The 17516-nt window shown below is 40.6% G+C and overlaps 1 protein-coding gene across 2 annotated transcripts in view; it reads left to right on the plus strand.

The window, feature by feature from the left end:
- Positions 1–336: 336 nt before the first annotated feature.
- Positions 337–17516, plus strand: part of slc17a5 (solute carrier family 17 member 5) — a 36232-nt gene continuing 19052 nt past the window's right edge. The window contains exons 1-5 of one of the 2 annotated variants that reach the window (XM_060852759.1): positions 337–527; positions 3501–3697; positions 12178–12411; positions 13972–14059; positions 15051–15137. In XM_060852759.1, the coding sequence (XP_060708742.1) occupies positions 470–527; positions 3501–3697; positions 12178–12411; positions 13972–14059; positions 15051–15137 (664 nt within the window). In that variant the 5' untranslated portion in view covers positions 337–469. The remainder of the gene's footprint in view (positions 528–3500; positions 3698–12177; positions 12412–13971; positions 14060–15050; positions 15138–17516) is intronic. The other variant, XM_060852766.1, reaches the window with a different exon arrangement.

Below are 17516 nucleotides of genomic sequence, written 5' to 3' on the forward strand. Positions count from 1 at the left end.
GGCATAATCTTGAGGTAACAGTCACAAATTCTGCTCACTTTGCATCCCGCTACCTGATCAAATTGTGGACTCTTTCTAGTTTCCACAAATGCTGCCAGTTTCCCCTGCTCTCTCTAAGTTTGTATAAGATTTCCAGCCTTCCTCCGGTGTGTTGTGTTGCTTTTCTTTTGTTTGGCTATGAACAGCTTTCTGGGCAATGAGAACCCCCCAATCCCATGAATAAGTAGACGTTACATGCACATGATGACTCTGATCGCAGGCGAGCTGAACCCAGCGCTGTATCTGATCGTGTTGACTGCGCACGAGACACTCAAGAGGAAGGTTTGAGTTCCTTCGTGCACGAGGGCGTCACCTGACCAACGTCTCTCTGGGCGCGGGCACGCGGCGGGAGCTATGGAGACGTGCGCGTGATGGGGAGTCCGGGCCCAGGGCAGGAGGCGATCCGAGTGTGAGGGGAAGTCGCTGCTGCATGGAGGGTTCCGGGGATGAGGATATCCAGCCGCTCCTTGATGGAGAGCGGAGGAAAGGTGCGTGACCGCGGCCTGTCGGACAGTCTCGGTGGGTGCTGTCACCCGACTCCCAGGGCTGCCCAGTAGCTACCATTCTGTTAAGATGTGTCCCGGCCGCAAACACCTTCCCTCCTCCCTCCCCCTCGGAAAGACTGCAGCTGTTTTTGTCACTGACTACAGCGTAGTCATTAAAAAAGTGAAACGTCTGCTCGGCCCTTCCGAGATGTGCTGGCTCTCTGAAAGCATTCTCATCCCCGGAACGATTCCCCTTTGTCCTCATTTGAGGTCACCCCCCTTTTCAAAATATATATTGTATACGTGTCCCCTCGTTGTTCAATATGCCATTCCCCATTTTAATTGCCTTTTACTTCCTGATCTCTCGCATCGTTGATTCATTTCTCCACCAGCATTGTCTGTGCTGTTAGATTTATCTCCTCGGTGTCTGTGCCCTGCAATGCAAGATTCTTTCTTTTAAGTTCTTTGCTCAGGTAAACTTGGGTTTTAACATTCTTTTACGTTTATCTGTTATTTGCATCTATATTTGGATTAGAACTGCTGTGGACACTTTCTTTAGAGAATTCACTGCTCATAGAATCGTGGAGGTCTACAGCGCAGAGAAGGACCCTTGCCCCGACGCGTCTACCTGGGTCAAAATCAACCATCTAACGACTCTAATTCAATTTTCCAGCGCTTGGCCTATTGCCTGGTATGCCTTGGCAATGCAAGTGCACATCTAAATAATACTAAAATGTTTCTATTACTCATACAGGCAGTGAAGTCCACATTACTATTACTGAGTGAAAACATTTCTCTTCACATTCTCTCTGACCCCTAACCATCAATCTCTACGCCATCTGTAGGGACTTTCCTGTTTGTATTCATTGAATCTCTCTTGTTTTGCATTACAAATTATTTAATCTAGGAATGCAGGGCTGTACTTGTATGGCACAATATGCAACATTTTATGCATACAATCCTTACTGTGTGGAAGCAGGTCAGTTGGCGTATAAAGTACATACCAATCCTCCCAAGAGCATCCCACCCAGACCCATCCTATCCCAGTAATTCCCTAACTAACCTACCTAGCCTACGCATCCCTGGACATTATAGGTAATTTAGCTTGGCCGGTCCACCTAACCTGCACATCTTTGGACTGAGAGGAAACTGGAGCACTTGGGGGAAACCTGCTCAGACACTGAGACTGCAAACTCCAGACAGGCAGTTTTCCAATGGTGGAATCTAACTTGGATCCCTGGCGCAGTGAGGCAGGAGTGCTGTCCCAATTTTACATTGACGTTTTGGACAAAACGTGTTCTCAGGAACCTAACTCTGGCTTGAACATTGATTTCTAAAGTCGCTTTTCACTAAAAGTCATAACTTGCACACTTGCAATCGCAATTTAAAATGAAAATGTTATATTTATTCAGTTCCTTTTTAAAGTTGGCTGTATTTCCACTTCTTGTTAAAGCATTCCAGATTATAATGATTCTGGATTTAAAAGAAATCTTTGCTTTCACTTGGTTCTTTTGTCATTTACCTTTTAAATTTTTTTTGCTTATTGACCCATCTGTCATTGGAAACAGTCTATCCCTGACTACTCAATCAAAATCTCATGATTTTTAAAAACACTTACTTAATCTCTCAACATCTGATCAAGAGAAAATAACCACCGTTTCTCCAAATAAGTGCATGCAGGAGGTGGGATTAATTTAGAATGTTGTCATGGTTGGCATAGATCTGGTGGGCTGAAGGGCCTATACCTGTGCTGTACTATTCTGTTGTCCTATGACTAAGGTCCCCCAATCCATGGCAACATACCATTCAAGCTCCATTGCATTTCCCAGGTTTTGACATCCATGTAGTCTATTGCTCAAACTTGAATACAATTTTCCATATTTGTTTTATTTGACATTTCAAAGCTTGACATAATGTCCTCGTGTACATATTCTCTTGCATTGCAAAGTCAAAGGTTCATTATGTTTTTATTAAAACTTGTCTTGCCATCTTCAATTCATTTTTTGTAAACTTGGGAGATTTATGAATACTAAATGTTACAGAAAAAAACGTAATTTAAAGGTTTCACCATATACCTATCTCAGCCCAATAATAGCGAACCTTTTAATACACTTTTTCTTGTTGATAGGGGAGTTATTAGTAGATGCAGTTGGTGGATTGGTAAATTTATAAATGGCGACAGTTTGTAATGAGTACTTGAAATCATAAAGTTCTAAAATGCTGAGCTCTGAACTTCAATGTGTCTGAATCACTAGTTAATGTTTAAATGAAGAAATCGTAGTCTAAGTTTTCTAATTATGCTTAATTACATTTTAAATTATGCTTAATAAATCTATGATTGACCTCAATGACAAATGATCTCTGTGCAAGAGCTTTGCCATCGTGGATTTTCATATTGTAAAATATTTTGTAGACAAATTATCCTTTGGCTTCTGTCTTCATGATGTAAGTTTCAAGACAGGATTTGAATAAAGAAATTGCAGCAGCATACATTAATTTATTTTCATATATTGAAAGGAGTAATGGTGTGTCAGTGAACAAAACCAGAATCACTGTTAAAAGTCGCAAGAATTAGAATGGCTGATTCTGAGACACGAGTTACAGTGATGTAACTTTGCTCTAGTCTCCAAAGGTAGCAGTGTGTATATTTCCAACCTATTATTTATTGGGTGAATTTTTATGGTTTTTCTTTATCTTTCAGCAGGGTGTGTAGCTGTGAATGGCAGCAATGTGCCCTTAATAGTTCATATTACTAAAAGAAAAAGAGACTGAAGGGGTTAGAAAAGCATTGACTGAAAAGCATTTAAAAGACCGACAGATGAAGTAGGAAAGCATATTCAATTCACTGATTTATTTTTCAACACTGTTGTTCTATGGAAAGGTGCCACCATTTCACATTTCTGCCGAAATCTCTAGTTTTATTATTAAATTTGAGACTGTGTAGTAATAGATTTATATATTCTGTTCTCAATTCAGTTTCAGCATGCTGCTCAGCTCGATGCAACTTGGCGATTTTGGCTTTTTGGGGATTTTTTGTTGTGTACGCACTACGTGTGAATCTCAGTGTAGCGATGGTTGAGATGTTAGATGATAATGCAACATCATTGAAGAATGGGAGTGTTGAGGCATGTCCACCACATTCCAATTCTACTCAACAAAATTATGTGAAAAAGGTAAGATAAGCTGTCTCTGATTTGTTCATTCAAATGAGATAATCAGTATTTGTGAAAGGTAGTGAAAAAAAATCTTTTAGCACAAAATATTTTTAGTGTGTTTAGTTAACTTTTTTTATTTTTGTATTCTGGATCAGTGGTGCTGGAAGAGCACAGCAGTTCAGGCAGCATCCAACGAGCAGCGAAATCGACGTTTCGGGCAAAAGCCCTTCATCAGGAATAAAGGATGCTCGTTGGATGCTGCCTGAACTGCTGTGCTCTTCTAGCACCACTGATCCAGAATCTGGTTTCCAGCATCTGCAGTCATTGTTTTTCCCTTTTTTTTATTTTTGTATATGAGCTGCTGCTCAAACCTGGTGCCATTATGTAGGTGTCTTTGGCTGCATTTTTAACTTGGCATTTCTGGTGACTGATGAGTTCTATCAGCGTTTTTGCTATAAATGCTGTGTCTTACAATCTTGTACTCCACAATCACCTGATGAAGGAGCAGTGCTCTGGAAGTTAGTGCTTCCAAATAAACCTGTTGGACTATAGCCCAGTGTTGTGATTTTTAAATTGTACATTGCATCAGTCACCAGTTAAGATACTGGTGCATTGAATTCCCTTTGGTTATATTGTTGGTCAGGGAGGAGAATCACAACAGTACAATTCTTCAAAAGTATTTTGACTGTTGGACTTGGGCAGCTGTTCATGATTTCCAGTTAATGTTTTGACTCTTGACAGAATAAAACTGAGTGAAGTCTGTAGGACAAAACATCTAGTGCTTTATAAAATAGCACCAGTGCTTTCAAATGGGATTTGCTGTACAGATAGCTCTGTCAGAAATTTAGTTAAAGTGATACTAGGTCCTAGTCTTAATGCAACTGACTTTAGTTTATTTGAAATGTGTGACAGTGCCCAGAATTTGACGATTCAATTAGTGATTATGTAACTTTGGAAGTCTTGCACAGGTATATTTAGCATGATCCCACTTGTATCATATGGTTCCAGTGGTAGGAAGATGCAATTGGAGAGGATTAGGAACAGAGTGGGAAAAGTGGAGGCTGTTATTGGACCTTATAGCAGAGTGGGAACACTGGTTGTGTAAAAGTTTCTGTAACTGATCATTGCGAAGTTGGATATGAGAAACATAGACCATTTGTCCCTTCAAACTGCTCTGGAATTCAATATGATCATGACTGAATGTCCAGCTGAGTAACCTATTTCCATTTTCTCTCTATATCCTTGGGTCCCTTTTAGTCTGAAAAACTATATTTAACTCTTTGAGAACATTTTGATGTTTTGGTCTTAATCACTTTTTATAGCAGAAAATTGCACAGGGTTATCACTCTTTGGGTGAAGAAATTTCTCCTCTTATCCTCCTTCAGTAGTTGACTGCATACTTTTGAACTGTGATCGCTTGTTCTAGACTTCCTGGTCATTCGGAATGTCCTTCCCGCATTTACCCTGCCTAGTCCTGTTAGAATTTTACAGTCTTCTAAATGACAGTGAATATAGGCCACTAATCCAGACTCTTTAGTAGGTGATGGATTCTTAGGGGAATGTAGCACGAACAGCCAAGTATCTGGCGTTGAGACTGGCTTTAATGTAATGAGGGGTACATCTGGTTCCAAGCGATGGATTTTGTTAGGGGATTCTAGTCCGAGGTAGACAGATGTTTCTGTGGCCAGCAGCGAAAATTCAGAATGGTATGTTGCTTCTCTGGTGCCAGGATCAAGGATGTCTCCGAGACGGTGCAGAATGTTCTCAAGGAGGACGGGCCAACTGGAAGTCGTTGTGTACATTGGAATCAATGACATAGGAAGAGAAAGGTTGAGATTCTGAAGGGAGATTAGAGTTAGGCAGGAATTTAAAAAGGAGGTCTTTGAGAGTAGTAATATCTGGATTATTCCCGGTCCTACAAGCTAGTGAGGGCAGGAATAGGAGGTTAGAGCAGATGAATGCATGGCTGAGGAGCTGGTGTCTGGGAGAAGGATTCACATTTTTGGATCATTGGAAGCTTTTTTGGGGTAGAAGTGACATGTACAAGAAGGACGGATTGCACCTAAATTGGAAGATTTGCTAGAGCTGCTCAGGAAGATTTTAAACTAGTAAGGTGTGGGGGAGAAACCCAGCGAGATAGTAAGGAAAGAGATCAATCTGAAACTGGTACATGAGAGAACAAAGGCGAATCAAACAGTCAGAGCAGGCAGTGACAAAGTAGAGAACAAGGTAGGACTGATAAATTAAAGTGTATTTATTTCAATGCAAGGGGCCTAACAGGGAAGGCAGATGAACTCAGGACATGGTTAGGAACATGGGACTGGGATATCATAGCAATTACGGAAATAAGGCTTAGGCTTGGACAGGACTGGCAGCTTAATGTTCCAGGATACAAATACTACAGGAAGGACAGAAAGGGATGCAAGAGAGGAGGGGGAGTGGCGTTTTTATGGGATAGCATTACAGCTGTACTGAGGGAGGATATTCCTGGAAATGCATCCAGGGAAGCTATTTGGGTGGGCCTGAGAAATAAGAAAGGGATGATCACCTTATTGGGATTGTATTATAGACCTCCTAATAGTCAGAGGGAAATTGAGAAACAAACTTGTAAGGAGATCTCGGTTATCTGTAAGAATAATAGGGTAGTTATGCTAGGGGATTTTAACTTTTCAAACATCGACTGGGACTGCCATAGTGTTAAGGGTTTAGATGGAGAGGAATTTCTTAAGTGTGTACAAGGAAATCTTCTGATTCAGTATGTGGATGTACCTACTAGAGAAGGTGCAAGCCATGATCTACTGTTGGGAAATAAAGCAGGGCAGGTGACTGAGGAGTCAATAGGGGAACACTTTGGGGCCAGTGACCATAATAAGTTTTAAAATAGTGATGGAAAAGGATAGACCAGACCTAAAAGTTGAAGTTCTAAATTGGAGGAAGGACAATTTTGTTGGCATTAGTAAAGAACTTTCAAAAGCTGATTGGGCACAAATGTTCGCAGGCTGGAAAATGGGAGGCCTTCAGAACTGATGTAATGAGAATCCAGAGAAAGTATATTCCTGTTAGGGTGAAAGGAAAGACTGGTAGGTATAGGGAATGCTGGATGACTAAAGAAATTGAAAAAGAAGGAAGCACATATCAGGTATCGACAGGACAGATCGAGTGAATCCTTAGAGTATAAAGGCAGTAGGAGTCTACTTAAGAGGGAAATCAGGAGGGCAAAAAGTGGAAAAGAGATAGATTTGGCAAATAGGGTTAAGGAGAATCCAAAGGGTTTTTACAAATACATTAAGGACAAAAGGGTGACTAGGGAGAGAATAGGGCACGTCAAAGATCAGCAAGGCTGATTATGTGGAGCACAGGAGATGAGGGGGATACTAAACAAGTATTTTGCATCAGTATTTACTGTGGAAGAGGAGATGCAAAACATAGAATGTTGGGAAATAGATGGTGACCTTGAAGAATCTCCATATTACAGAGGAGAAAGTGCTGGATGCCTTGAAACGCATAAAGGTGGATAAATCCCCAGGACCTGATCCAGTGTACCTTAAAGCTCTGTGGGAAACTAGGAAAGTGATTCCTGGACTTACTGAGATATTTGTGTCATCGATAGTCACAGGTGAGGTGCCGGAAGACTGCAGGTTGGCTAACATGGTGCCACTATTTAAGAAAGATGGTAAGGACAAGCCACTGAACTATAGACTGGTGAGCCTGACGTTGGTGGGCAAGTTGTTGGAGGGAATCCTGAGGGACAGGATTTGGAAAGGCAAGGACTGATTAGGGATAGTAAACATGGCTTTATACTTGCGAAATAATGTCTCAAACTTGATTGTGTTTTTTGAAGAAGTAACAAATAGGGCACAGCAGTAGATGTGATCTATATGGACTTCAGTAAGGTGTTTGACAAGGTTCCCCATCGGAGGCTGGTGAGCAAGGTTAGATCTCATGAAATACAGGTAGAACTAGCCATTTGGATACAGAACTGACTCAAAGGTAAAAGACAGAGGGAGGTGGAGGGTTGTTTTTCAGACTAAAGGCCTGTGACCAGTGGAGTGCCACAAGGGTTGGTACTGGGTCCACTACTTTTCATCACTTTTATAAATGCTTTGGATGTGAGGATAAGGAGTATAGTTAGTGAGTTTGCAGATGACATCAAAATTGGAGATTTAGGACAGTGAAGAAGGTTACCTCACATTACAGTGGGATCTTGATCAGATGGGCCAGTGGGCTGAGAAGTGGCAGATGGAGTTTAATTCAGATAAATGTGAGATGCTGCATTTTGGGAAAGCAAGTTTTAGTGGGGCTTATACACTTAATGGAAAGGTCCTCTGGAGTGTTGCTGAACAAAGTGACCTTGGAGTGCAGGTTCATAGCTCCTTGAAAGTGGAGTCGCAGGTAGATAAGAATAGTGAAGAAGGCATTTGGTATGCATTTCTTCATTAGTCAGAGTATTGAGTACAGGAGTTGGGAGGTCATGTTGCAGCTGTACAGGACACTGGTTAGGCCACTGTTGGAATATTGCGTACAATTCTGGTCTCCTTCCTATAGGAAAGATGTTGTGAAACTTGAAAGGGTTCAAAAAAGATTTACAAGGATGTTGCCAGGATTGGAGGATTTGAGCTATACGGAGAGGTTGAATAGGCTGGGAGTGTTTTCCCTGGAGTGGCGGAGGCTGAGGGGTGACCTTATAGTGGTTTAAAAAATCATGAAGGGCCTGGGTAGGGTAAATAGACAAAGTCTTTTCCCTGGGGTTGGGGAATCCAGAACTAGAGGGTGTAGGTTTAGGGTGAGGGGGGAAAGGTACAAAAGAGACCTAAAAGGCAACTTTTTCACGGAGGGTGGTATGTGTATGGAATGAGCTGCCAGAGGATGTGGTGGAGGCTGGTACAGTTGCAACATTTAAGAGGCATTTGGATGGGTATATGAATACGAAGGGTTTGGAGGGAAATGGGCCAGGTGCTGGCAGTTGGGACTAGATTGGGTTGCGATATCTGGTCGGCATGGATAAGTTGGACCGAAGGGTCTGTTTCTATGCTGTACCTCTCTATGACTCTGATTCTTTTCCTGACAGTCATCCCAGGAATCAGTCTAGTAAACCTATGTTCCATGCCTAAAGTCAGAACAGGTAAGGAGTCCAAAACTGCACTCTGTGCTCCAGATGGGGTTTCACCGAAGTCCTGAACAAGTGCAAGATATCCCTGCTCCTGTACTCCAATCCTCTCGCTGTAAAGACTAACATGCTATCTGCTGCTTGGCTTGCTGTGTTCTTCAAGCTTCGTGCTTTTCTGCTTTGGAATTCAGCATCTGCAGTTTTTTGACTCTAAGTCTACACGACTGTGAAATCTCTTCAAAGGATACCCACTTTAAAGAAGTGCTCTGCCTCTCCCAGACATGAAAACAGCTTCTCCCATCCCTACCTCCATTTCATTGGCAACCAAGCTAGTTTTGGGACTGGTATACTTCTAGGAGTGTCTTGATGAAATTTAATTTCATATTTGGAGTAGGTGGTAAGATTTATAGATCCAGGCTGGATGGCTAGTCAGTTTAACTTCAGTGGCAGGGAAACTTCTAGAAACTATTATTTGGGATACAATTTAATAATCGTATGGAAAAATGTGAATTGATTCAGAAAATTCCACATGGATTTGTTGAGGGAAAATTGAGTCTAACCAATGTGCTGGAGCTTTTCGTAAAGGCAATATAGAGGGTTGATGAGGCAAGCCGATTTATATGGTGTACGTAACTTCCAAAAGGCACGATACAATGCCACACAACAGACTTGTCAGGAAAGTTATAGTTCGTGGAATAAAAGGAACAGGTAGTAACGTAGATCTGACCTTTCCCACCAAGAAGAGAAAAGCCAGCAATGTTAAGGAAGACTAAGTTTTTGATTAGATTACTTAGTGTGGAAACAGGCCCTTCGGCCCAACAAGTCCACACCGACCCGCCGAAGCACAACCCACCCATACCCCTACATTTATCCCTTACCTAACAATACGGGCAATTTAGCATGGCCAATTCACTTGACCCGCACATCTTTGGACTGTGGGAGGAAACCGGAGCACCCGGAGGAAACCCACGCAGACACGGGGAGAACGTGCAAACTCCACACAGTCAGTCGCCTGAGTCGGGAATTGAACCTGGGTCGCTGGCGCTGTGAGGCAGCAGTGCTAACCACTGTGCCACCGTGCCGCCCTGTTCTTCTGTTAAATTGCACAATTTCTTGAAAAAAAGAATATTAATGTTTTTTTCCATCATTTATCATTGGATCAATACTCTGTAATACCGTGGTTAACCACATGATGGCACACTTGGGAAGGAATTAGTGCATTGGAGAATGGTTCTAGAGATGCGACAATTCAGTTAAGAGGAAAGATTGAAGAAATTGCAACTGTTTTTCTTGGAGTAGAGAAAGCTAAGAAAAAAACTAAGAAGTTTACAAAATCATCAAATTTTCAAAATGGAAGCAGCGTGCAGAGGTTTTGAAAAATATCATGAGAATGTCATTAAAATGCTGAGAACATATGTAGATGTGATGGCTTCCTCCTGCACTAGCAATTCTGTGATTCGCAAGCTGTAATTTGATTTGAAAATTGAATGTACTTTAATATTAATTTTGAATAGTATGTACATTTCATTAAGGGTATCTATGTCACACAAGTTAGAATAACATCCTGAAAAGGAGAAATCCAAAGGCATAGCAATATGAATCGGGAAATTCTCCATCATAATGGATTGTTGTACTCCGTCACAGGTTTATTATTGAATTTTACTTCAAAGCTTTTTTCAAGATGAACTTTATGCTTACAAAAACTATCAAGCAACTTGATGCTATTTTAAAAATTTAAAACTTTTTCCATTGATCACATATCAGACTTAAGCATTCCAAATAACCCACTTGAAAGTTAACATAATTTTGCCCCACTCAAGTGACATTGCCTGGTTATTATCACTCTGTGATTGAGTTTTTGCAGTACAGGTTTCAATTCAATCAGAATTTTTCAATCCTGTGCTAACAGGTAATCAAATTTGGCTTTCTTCATTCTTTATGCTCCCTGCCATCTGGCCTGTCTCAACAAGAAGAGGAGAAACTAGCAACAGGAACATTGAGTTTTTCTCTGAAGTTGCACAGTATCTCAAAGGTAGACGACAGAGGGTGGTGGTGGAGGGTTGTTTTTCAGACTGGAGGCCTGTGACCAGTGGAGTCCACAAGGATCGGATGGGTCCTCTACTTTTTGTCATTTACATAACTGATTTGGATGAGAGCGTAAGAGGTACAGTTAGTAAGTTTGCAGATGACACCAAAATCGGAGGTGTAGTGGACAGTGAAGAGGGTTACCTCAGATTACAACAGGATCTGGACCAGATGGGCCAATGGGCTGAGAAGTGGCAGATGGAGCTTAATTCAGATAAATGTGAGGTGTTGCATTTTGGGAAAGCAAATCTTAGCAGGACTTATACACTTAATGGTAAGGTCCTTGGGAATGTTGCTGAACAAAGACCTTGGAGTGGAGGTTCATAGCTCTTTGAAAGTGGGGTCGCAGGTAGATAGGATAGTGAAGAAGGCGTTTGGTATGCTTTCCTTTACTGGTCAGAGTATTGAGTTGTGAAAGATGTTGTGAAGCTTGAAAGGGTTCAGAAAAGATTTACAAGGATGTTGCTAGGGTTGGAGGATTTGAGCTATAGGGAGAGGCTGAACAGGTTGGGGCTGTTTTCCCTGGAGCATCGGAGGCTGAGGGGAGACCTTATAGAGGTTTACAAAATTGAGGGGTACGGATATGGAAAATAGGCAAAGTCTTTTCCCTGGGGTCGGGGAGTCCAGAACTAGAGGGCATAGGTTTAGGGTGAGAGGGGAAAGATATAAAAGAGACCTGAAGGGCAACTTTTTCACGCAGAGGGTGGTATGTGTATGGATTGAGCTGCCTGAGGAAGTGGTGGAGGCTGGTACAATTGCAACATTTAAGAGGCATTTGGATGGGTGTATGAATAGTAAGGGTTTGGCGGGATATGGGCCGAGTGCTGGCAGGTGGGGCTAGATTGGGTTGGGATATCTGGTCGGCATGGACCAAAGGGTCTGTTTCTATGCTGTACATCTCTATGACTGAGTATCATGGAAAAAGAACATTTAATGTTTTTCTTTCACTATCACTGGAATACCTTAGCTAACCATATGATGGCAACGTTAGCATAATGTTCAAGAAGGGCCACCTACCTTCTCAGTGCAACTTCAATTGGTAATGAATGATCATCTTGCCAGTGTTAACCATATCCTAAATCTGGTCAGAAATTTACATGTTCAATGGAAATTGGATAGTTGAAATATTTCTTCAAAATGATGTGTATGTTAACAAATGTTGGACCTTTTCATGTGTTATTGATTTATAGACGTTTAAATGTTTTAAACATGATGCACTTAGCTGGCCTAAGGATGTTTTCTTAATTTTGAAATAAGGTCAATTTTGAGAGGTAGTATTTTTACTGGAAAATTTTGTTTCTAACAGGGCAAGGTATATAAATGGAATTCAGACATACAGGGATGGATCCTTAGCTCTTTCTTCTTTGGCTACATCGTTACTCAGATACCAGGTGGATATCTGGCAGGTCGATTTGGAGGGAAGCTGTTACTTGGCTTTGGCATACTGGGCACTTCAGTTTTGACCCTCCTGACTCCTCCAGCAGCAGCATTGAGTGCTTACTGTGTAATTATATTGAGAGTTCTTGAAGGTCTGGGAGAGGTATGGTGTAAGTTTTCCTTTCCAAACGTTTAAGCATTTTACTTAATTCAAACATTCAGGTGTGTGTGGTGTTGGTTATAAATCAATAGTGACTAACTGTTTTTGACCATTTGGATTACATGATTCCAGGAAGTATAGATCTTCATTGGGAAGGAAGACAGTGAAATTGGCACAATTTGAGTTTTTATTTTAAAAACATCATGGTTTTTAAATTGTGATGAATGGTTTTGAAGTTTCTGTAGTTATTTAGCTGTAACTAGTTTACTGAATTTCTACTCGTTTATTTGCTGTCAATAATGAAGCATCGTTGTCCAAATTACGTATGACTGTTGATAAGGTCATATTGACATAAAAGTTCATGGATGAGGAAAGAAAGTTCCAAGATGCAGCATATTACAAAGTGTATCCTTTTGAATGATGGAAATTATTTGAATATATCCTTGGACAGCCTTGATTTAGTACTCGCCATGTCCAAAAACACAATAGTGTAGATGCTGGACGTCTGAAATACAAACAAAAAGTGCTGAAAGAACTGAGGAGGTCAGGCAATGTCTGTGGGTTGAGGAGAAGAGTTAACATTTTAGGTTGAAGACCTGGTTCTGTGCAAATATTGGATTTTCAAATTAATATTTTTTGTACTTATTTAGTTAAGCTTTCATATGAAGAAATAACAAATGGGCTTCCCCTAATATAGAATTTATCTAATGATAGAACTTTGAACATTTATAACTACAGAAAACCAGAATGCTTTGGAAATTGTAAATCTTTGTTATTAGAAATATTATTGTCATAAAGTTTTATGCTTTTAATGTTTACTGATCTATAGTATTGAAAAATAGCATTTGGTAAGTGTAAATATGCAATGTTTAGAAAAAAATCTTTGCTTTCTAAAATAACTGAAAATGTTGGAAATCCTCACGTCTGACACCATCTGTGGAGACACAAAAACAACAGTTAATGTTTTAGGTTACTCGCCTTTTTTAATTATAACAACATACAATGTTTGCTGTTCTTACTATGTAATATTCTCCAACACCATTTAAAAAAAATAAGAAAAACAAGCCAAAGAAACACAAAAACAATAAAGCTTCTTCAAACAGGTTGATCTTAAATGAGAGAAGCAGAGAGATTTAAGGTGAAAATGGCTCAGGAATTCAATACATGAAGATACTGCCATGAATGGTGGGGTGGGAGAAGCTGAATCTGAGCAAAACTGAAATCTCTGGACTCCTATATAGCTAACATTTGTAATTGTTGAGTCTGGTGATAAGAAAGATATCACTGAATATTTCAGCAACCGGTGGGCTGTAGCAGTGAGCAATACTACCAAAGCAGAAGAAGACTGCTTTGGTGATGGGTCAATATGATGTCAACGAACACAGTTTGGTCTAACAGAACGACAAGGTTTTGAATGGTCCAGTTGAGCCTGACTGGCTGGGGATGTGAATAAAATTGTTGACAAGTGGGTAGAGTTTAAAGAAATGGATTTTCCCTCCAATTTGACTGTCACTAGCTTTTAAGATTAAACTTTTTCTTGTGTCTGTTCTGATTATGTAATAGGGTGTGACCTTCCCTGCGATGCATGCAATGTGGGCTAAATGGGCACCCCCTCTTGAACGGAGTACACTCCTCAGTTTATCATATGCAGGTGAGTTCATTCATTAAATCTGTTGTCGAAGCAGGCCATTTGGCCCATTGAGTTGACAGTGCCACTGAGCATGCCATCCCTGTAACCTTGCACTTCCCATGGCTAATCCATCCAGCCTGCATATCACTGGACACAATGGGCAATTTAGCATGGCCAGTCCACCTCACCTGCACATAATTGGACTGTGGGAGGAAACAGGAGCTCCTGGAGGAAACCCACACAGACGTGGAAAACGTGCAAACTCCACATGCAGTTGCCTGAGAGTGGAATCGAATCTGGGTCCATGGTGCTAAACACTGAGCCATTGTGCTGCCCATTGTGTAGAACCTACCAAAGGTGATGCTGAGTGAGTGGATTCAACATTAGTGATGATGATATTTTTTAATAAAGGTGTCATTGTCAATTTCATATTCAACCCACTTAGTTTGATTTATTCACCTTTTTAAAATCCATATCCTAATAATATAGACGTTTGGTGTTTAAACAAAACAAATCTCAAAACAAAATCATTTGACATTTATTTTTTGCGATGGTTTGTGTTTTAAAAGGGATCCTGATTGTGAAACACTATTCTTCAGAGGTTCTTCTCTCGTTTTCTGCCCAGTCCATTCTTGGATCAAGTTGCATTCATTATCTTATCTACAATGTTCAGTTATGTTCCACATGTTGCATGTGTTTCTAAGTGAAAATGTAACGATTTGCATCTGGTTATAACCTCTTTCTGTCAGTATTTGTTCTTGGAATACACAAAGTTTTGAACTTTTCTAGTGCCATTAACAATAAACTTGTTGATTTGTAGGGAAATATTCTGTCCAATTTATGTAAAATTATGGTGAGATTTGTGGGGTAGATGTCCACTCGTATTTGATGGGCTGTTTTAATTGAACTATTGAAACTGAATACTAATTTGGATATCGGTATCCATTTAGTACCCAAAATACTTATCAAGTAGTGGGGTGGTTTCTAAGTCTGGAATCTTATTACTTTCTAGGTGCTCAATTTGGAACAGTCGTTTCTCTCCCATTGTCTGGAATGATTTGCTATTACTTAGATTGGTCATATGTATTCTACATATTTGGTAAGATTTTCTAATTGTGTGACCGTAAACTGTCTAACATGCACAGTATTCTCCGATATTTTATTTGTCTTGCTTTCCTTCTACACTTGTATCTCAAATGTCTACTGATATTTCCTGCTTAGTTATGAATATGCATGTGTGAAGTAAGAAGGAATATTTTATTTTCCCTGTTCATTTCTTAATAATCTTGGGAGAAGGAAGCTGGTGCAATTATCAATAAAAAGGCCACTCTGTTTGTAAATATTTAACCTCAGTTGCCACTTTTGCTGATCCCATTGTATGTTGTCCAGGAGAACCCACTCAATAGCTGGAAACGTTGCTACTGTTTTATCCCCCTATGACACTGATGGTAGTGTCCCTTTGCAGCCCTTGTCAGAAGCAGCCACCTTTGGGGGTTACACTCAAGACATTGCTGACCTGTATGCTGCTGTACAATGTGAAATGAAATTATTATTCTTGCCCTAACAAGCGTTCCAATAATCCTTGGTGAAAATTTAAATTCTCTCGTGGCACACCTTGACACCTGTAATTATGTGGCTATGCTTTTTTTTGAGAATATGGATACAAGTGCTTTGTTTATAGCAAAGGTAATTAACTATGTAACTGTTTTTGGATGCAAATGCTTGTAATATCATTTTGCTAATGGTGGAAGCTTAGTTATTCATAGCTTTGGATATCTACCAGCAAATTAAAATTAAATTAGCTACGAGGTTGTTTGTCATTAAATTTCATCCTGAACATATCCAGAGCTGCCTGTTGAGGTGGCCCCATACAGTAGGGACCAATGATTCTTCCATGGGTGTCTCATTGTATCAAGCTATGTAAACATAAAACCAGACCCATTTGGTGGATGTATTATTGATTTGTTTTGATTTATTTATTGTCACACGTATCCTGTTAGAAAGTACAATGAAAAGTGTTGTATACTATCACCACTCTAATGCCATCTTAAAACAAAAATAAACTAAAACATCAAATATTAAGGCAGGAAAATGAATAAAGCAAGTGTCCAACTTTACCATCCTTTTTAAGTGCTCCATCATGGGCCTGGTGGCCAGGTATGAGTCTCCTTTTCTGAGCCATTGCTGTTGGAATGGAAGTTTCCACTCTTGGGTGCCATTTCTCCTCCACTAACACCCTCGCCATTTACTTCTTGCTGGTCCTCGCCAGTGCAAACACCACTTGTGATGGGAACCAGATTGGACTAATCTCAACTCTGTCACTGCTATGAGTCCACTTTGGGCCCACGTCACTAATGCTGCTGATAACGCCAGGTCTCGTACTGGGTCCAAATTCGCTGCCTCCATGGATCTACACTGGATGTAGACATAGTTAGGAAACCAAATTTGCCTCTGCAGCAGCAGCCATGAGTTGGCACTGGGACCACCTTGATGAAGTAGAAGCCCTGATAATCCAAACCTACCACTGCCACACGTCCGTGCTGCTGGGCCCACTCGAGCCTGTGCTGCGGCTCGAGTGGGCCCAGCAGCACAGGCACGAGGAAAAAAGCAGGAAAGAAAAGTGGATGGAATGGACGAGCCCCCGGCCACAGATGCCCTCCCCTGTCAACATCTTACTGGAAGACTGCCAAATTTGATTTTGTTTTGGGATCAGTTTTTTTTTAAAGTAAGTGTTAGATTCCAGGGACTTATTAAAAGAATCAAGCCACAATATTCCACTGTTTTGATCAAACAAACTTTTTTATTTTTGTTGAGGCTGATGTGGGTAAGAGACAAACTATGGTAGAACATCTCTCAGCATTTCAAAAGTGAATGTGGTTAAGACAAATGGCATTACTCAATGCATATACTGTTTTCAGACCAAGATTAGTGACGGTACAAGGAATTCCAATTCCTTGTACAAAGATGTAGCTTCATAATTCCTTCAAATGCCACTGATTCAGATCACTTCAGTGCTCATTTTCCGGTAGTTCGCTTTCCTTTTCTGGGTGAATTCTGGAAACTAATCCATTACTTAGCTACAACTCCAGCCTTCCACAGACTGCTAGCTTCACTGAACCTGTACTACCCATTGTTTTTCTTCTTGCTCAACTGTACCAACAGTATTGCTTGTGGGCTTTTCAATTCCCATACACAGCTACATTAAAGAATTAGAGACTTCTTCTGAGCCCCTCACAGCTTCCAGAAAGTTTTTGAGCCCTGGCTCTTAGGACTTCTCCTGAGTCGTAACTGCACAAAGCAATCCAGCCTCTTCCGGAGTCCCACTAACACACAGCCTTTTCAGGAACACAGCTTAACAACACCACTTTTCTGCATCAATCCTGCTTCTTTCTCTGTTGCACTGCCCAACTGACTGTAACTTTAAACTCCACATGAATGATCCTTAAGCTGTTTTGAGTGAACTATTTTCAGCATTTTA

The sequence above is a fragment of the Hemiscyllium ocellatum genome, chromosome 3 (genome assembly GCF_020745735.1).
Source record: "Hemiscyllium ocellatum isolate sHemOce1 chromosome 3, sHemOce1.pat.X.cur, whole genome shotgun sequence".
NCBI classification, from domain to species: Eukaryota; Metazoa; Chordata; class Chondrichthyes; order Orectolobiformes; family Hemiscylliidae; genus Hemiscyllium; species Hemiscyllium ocellatum.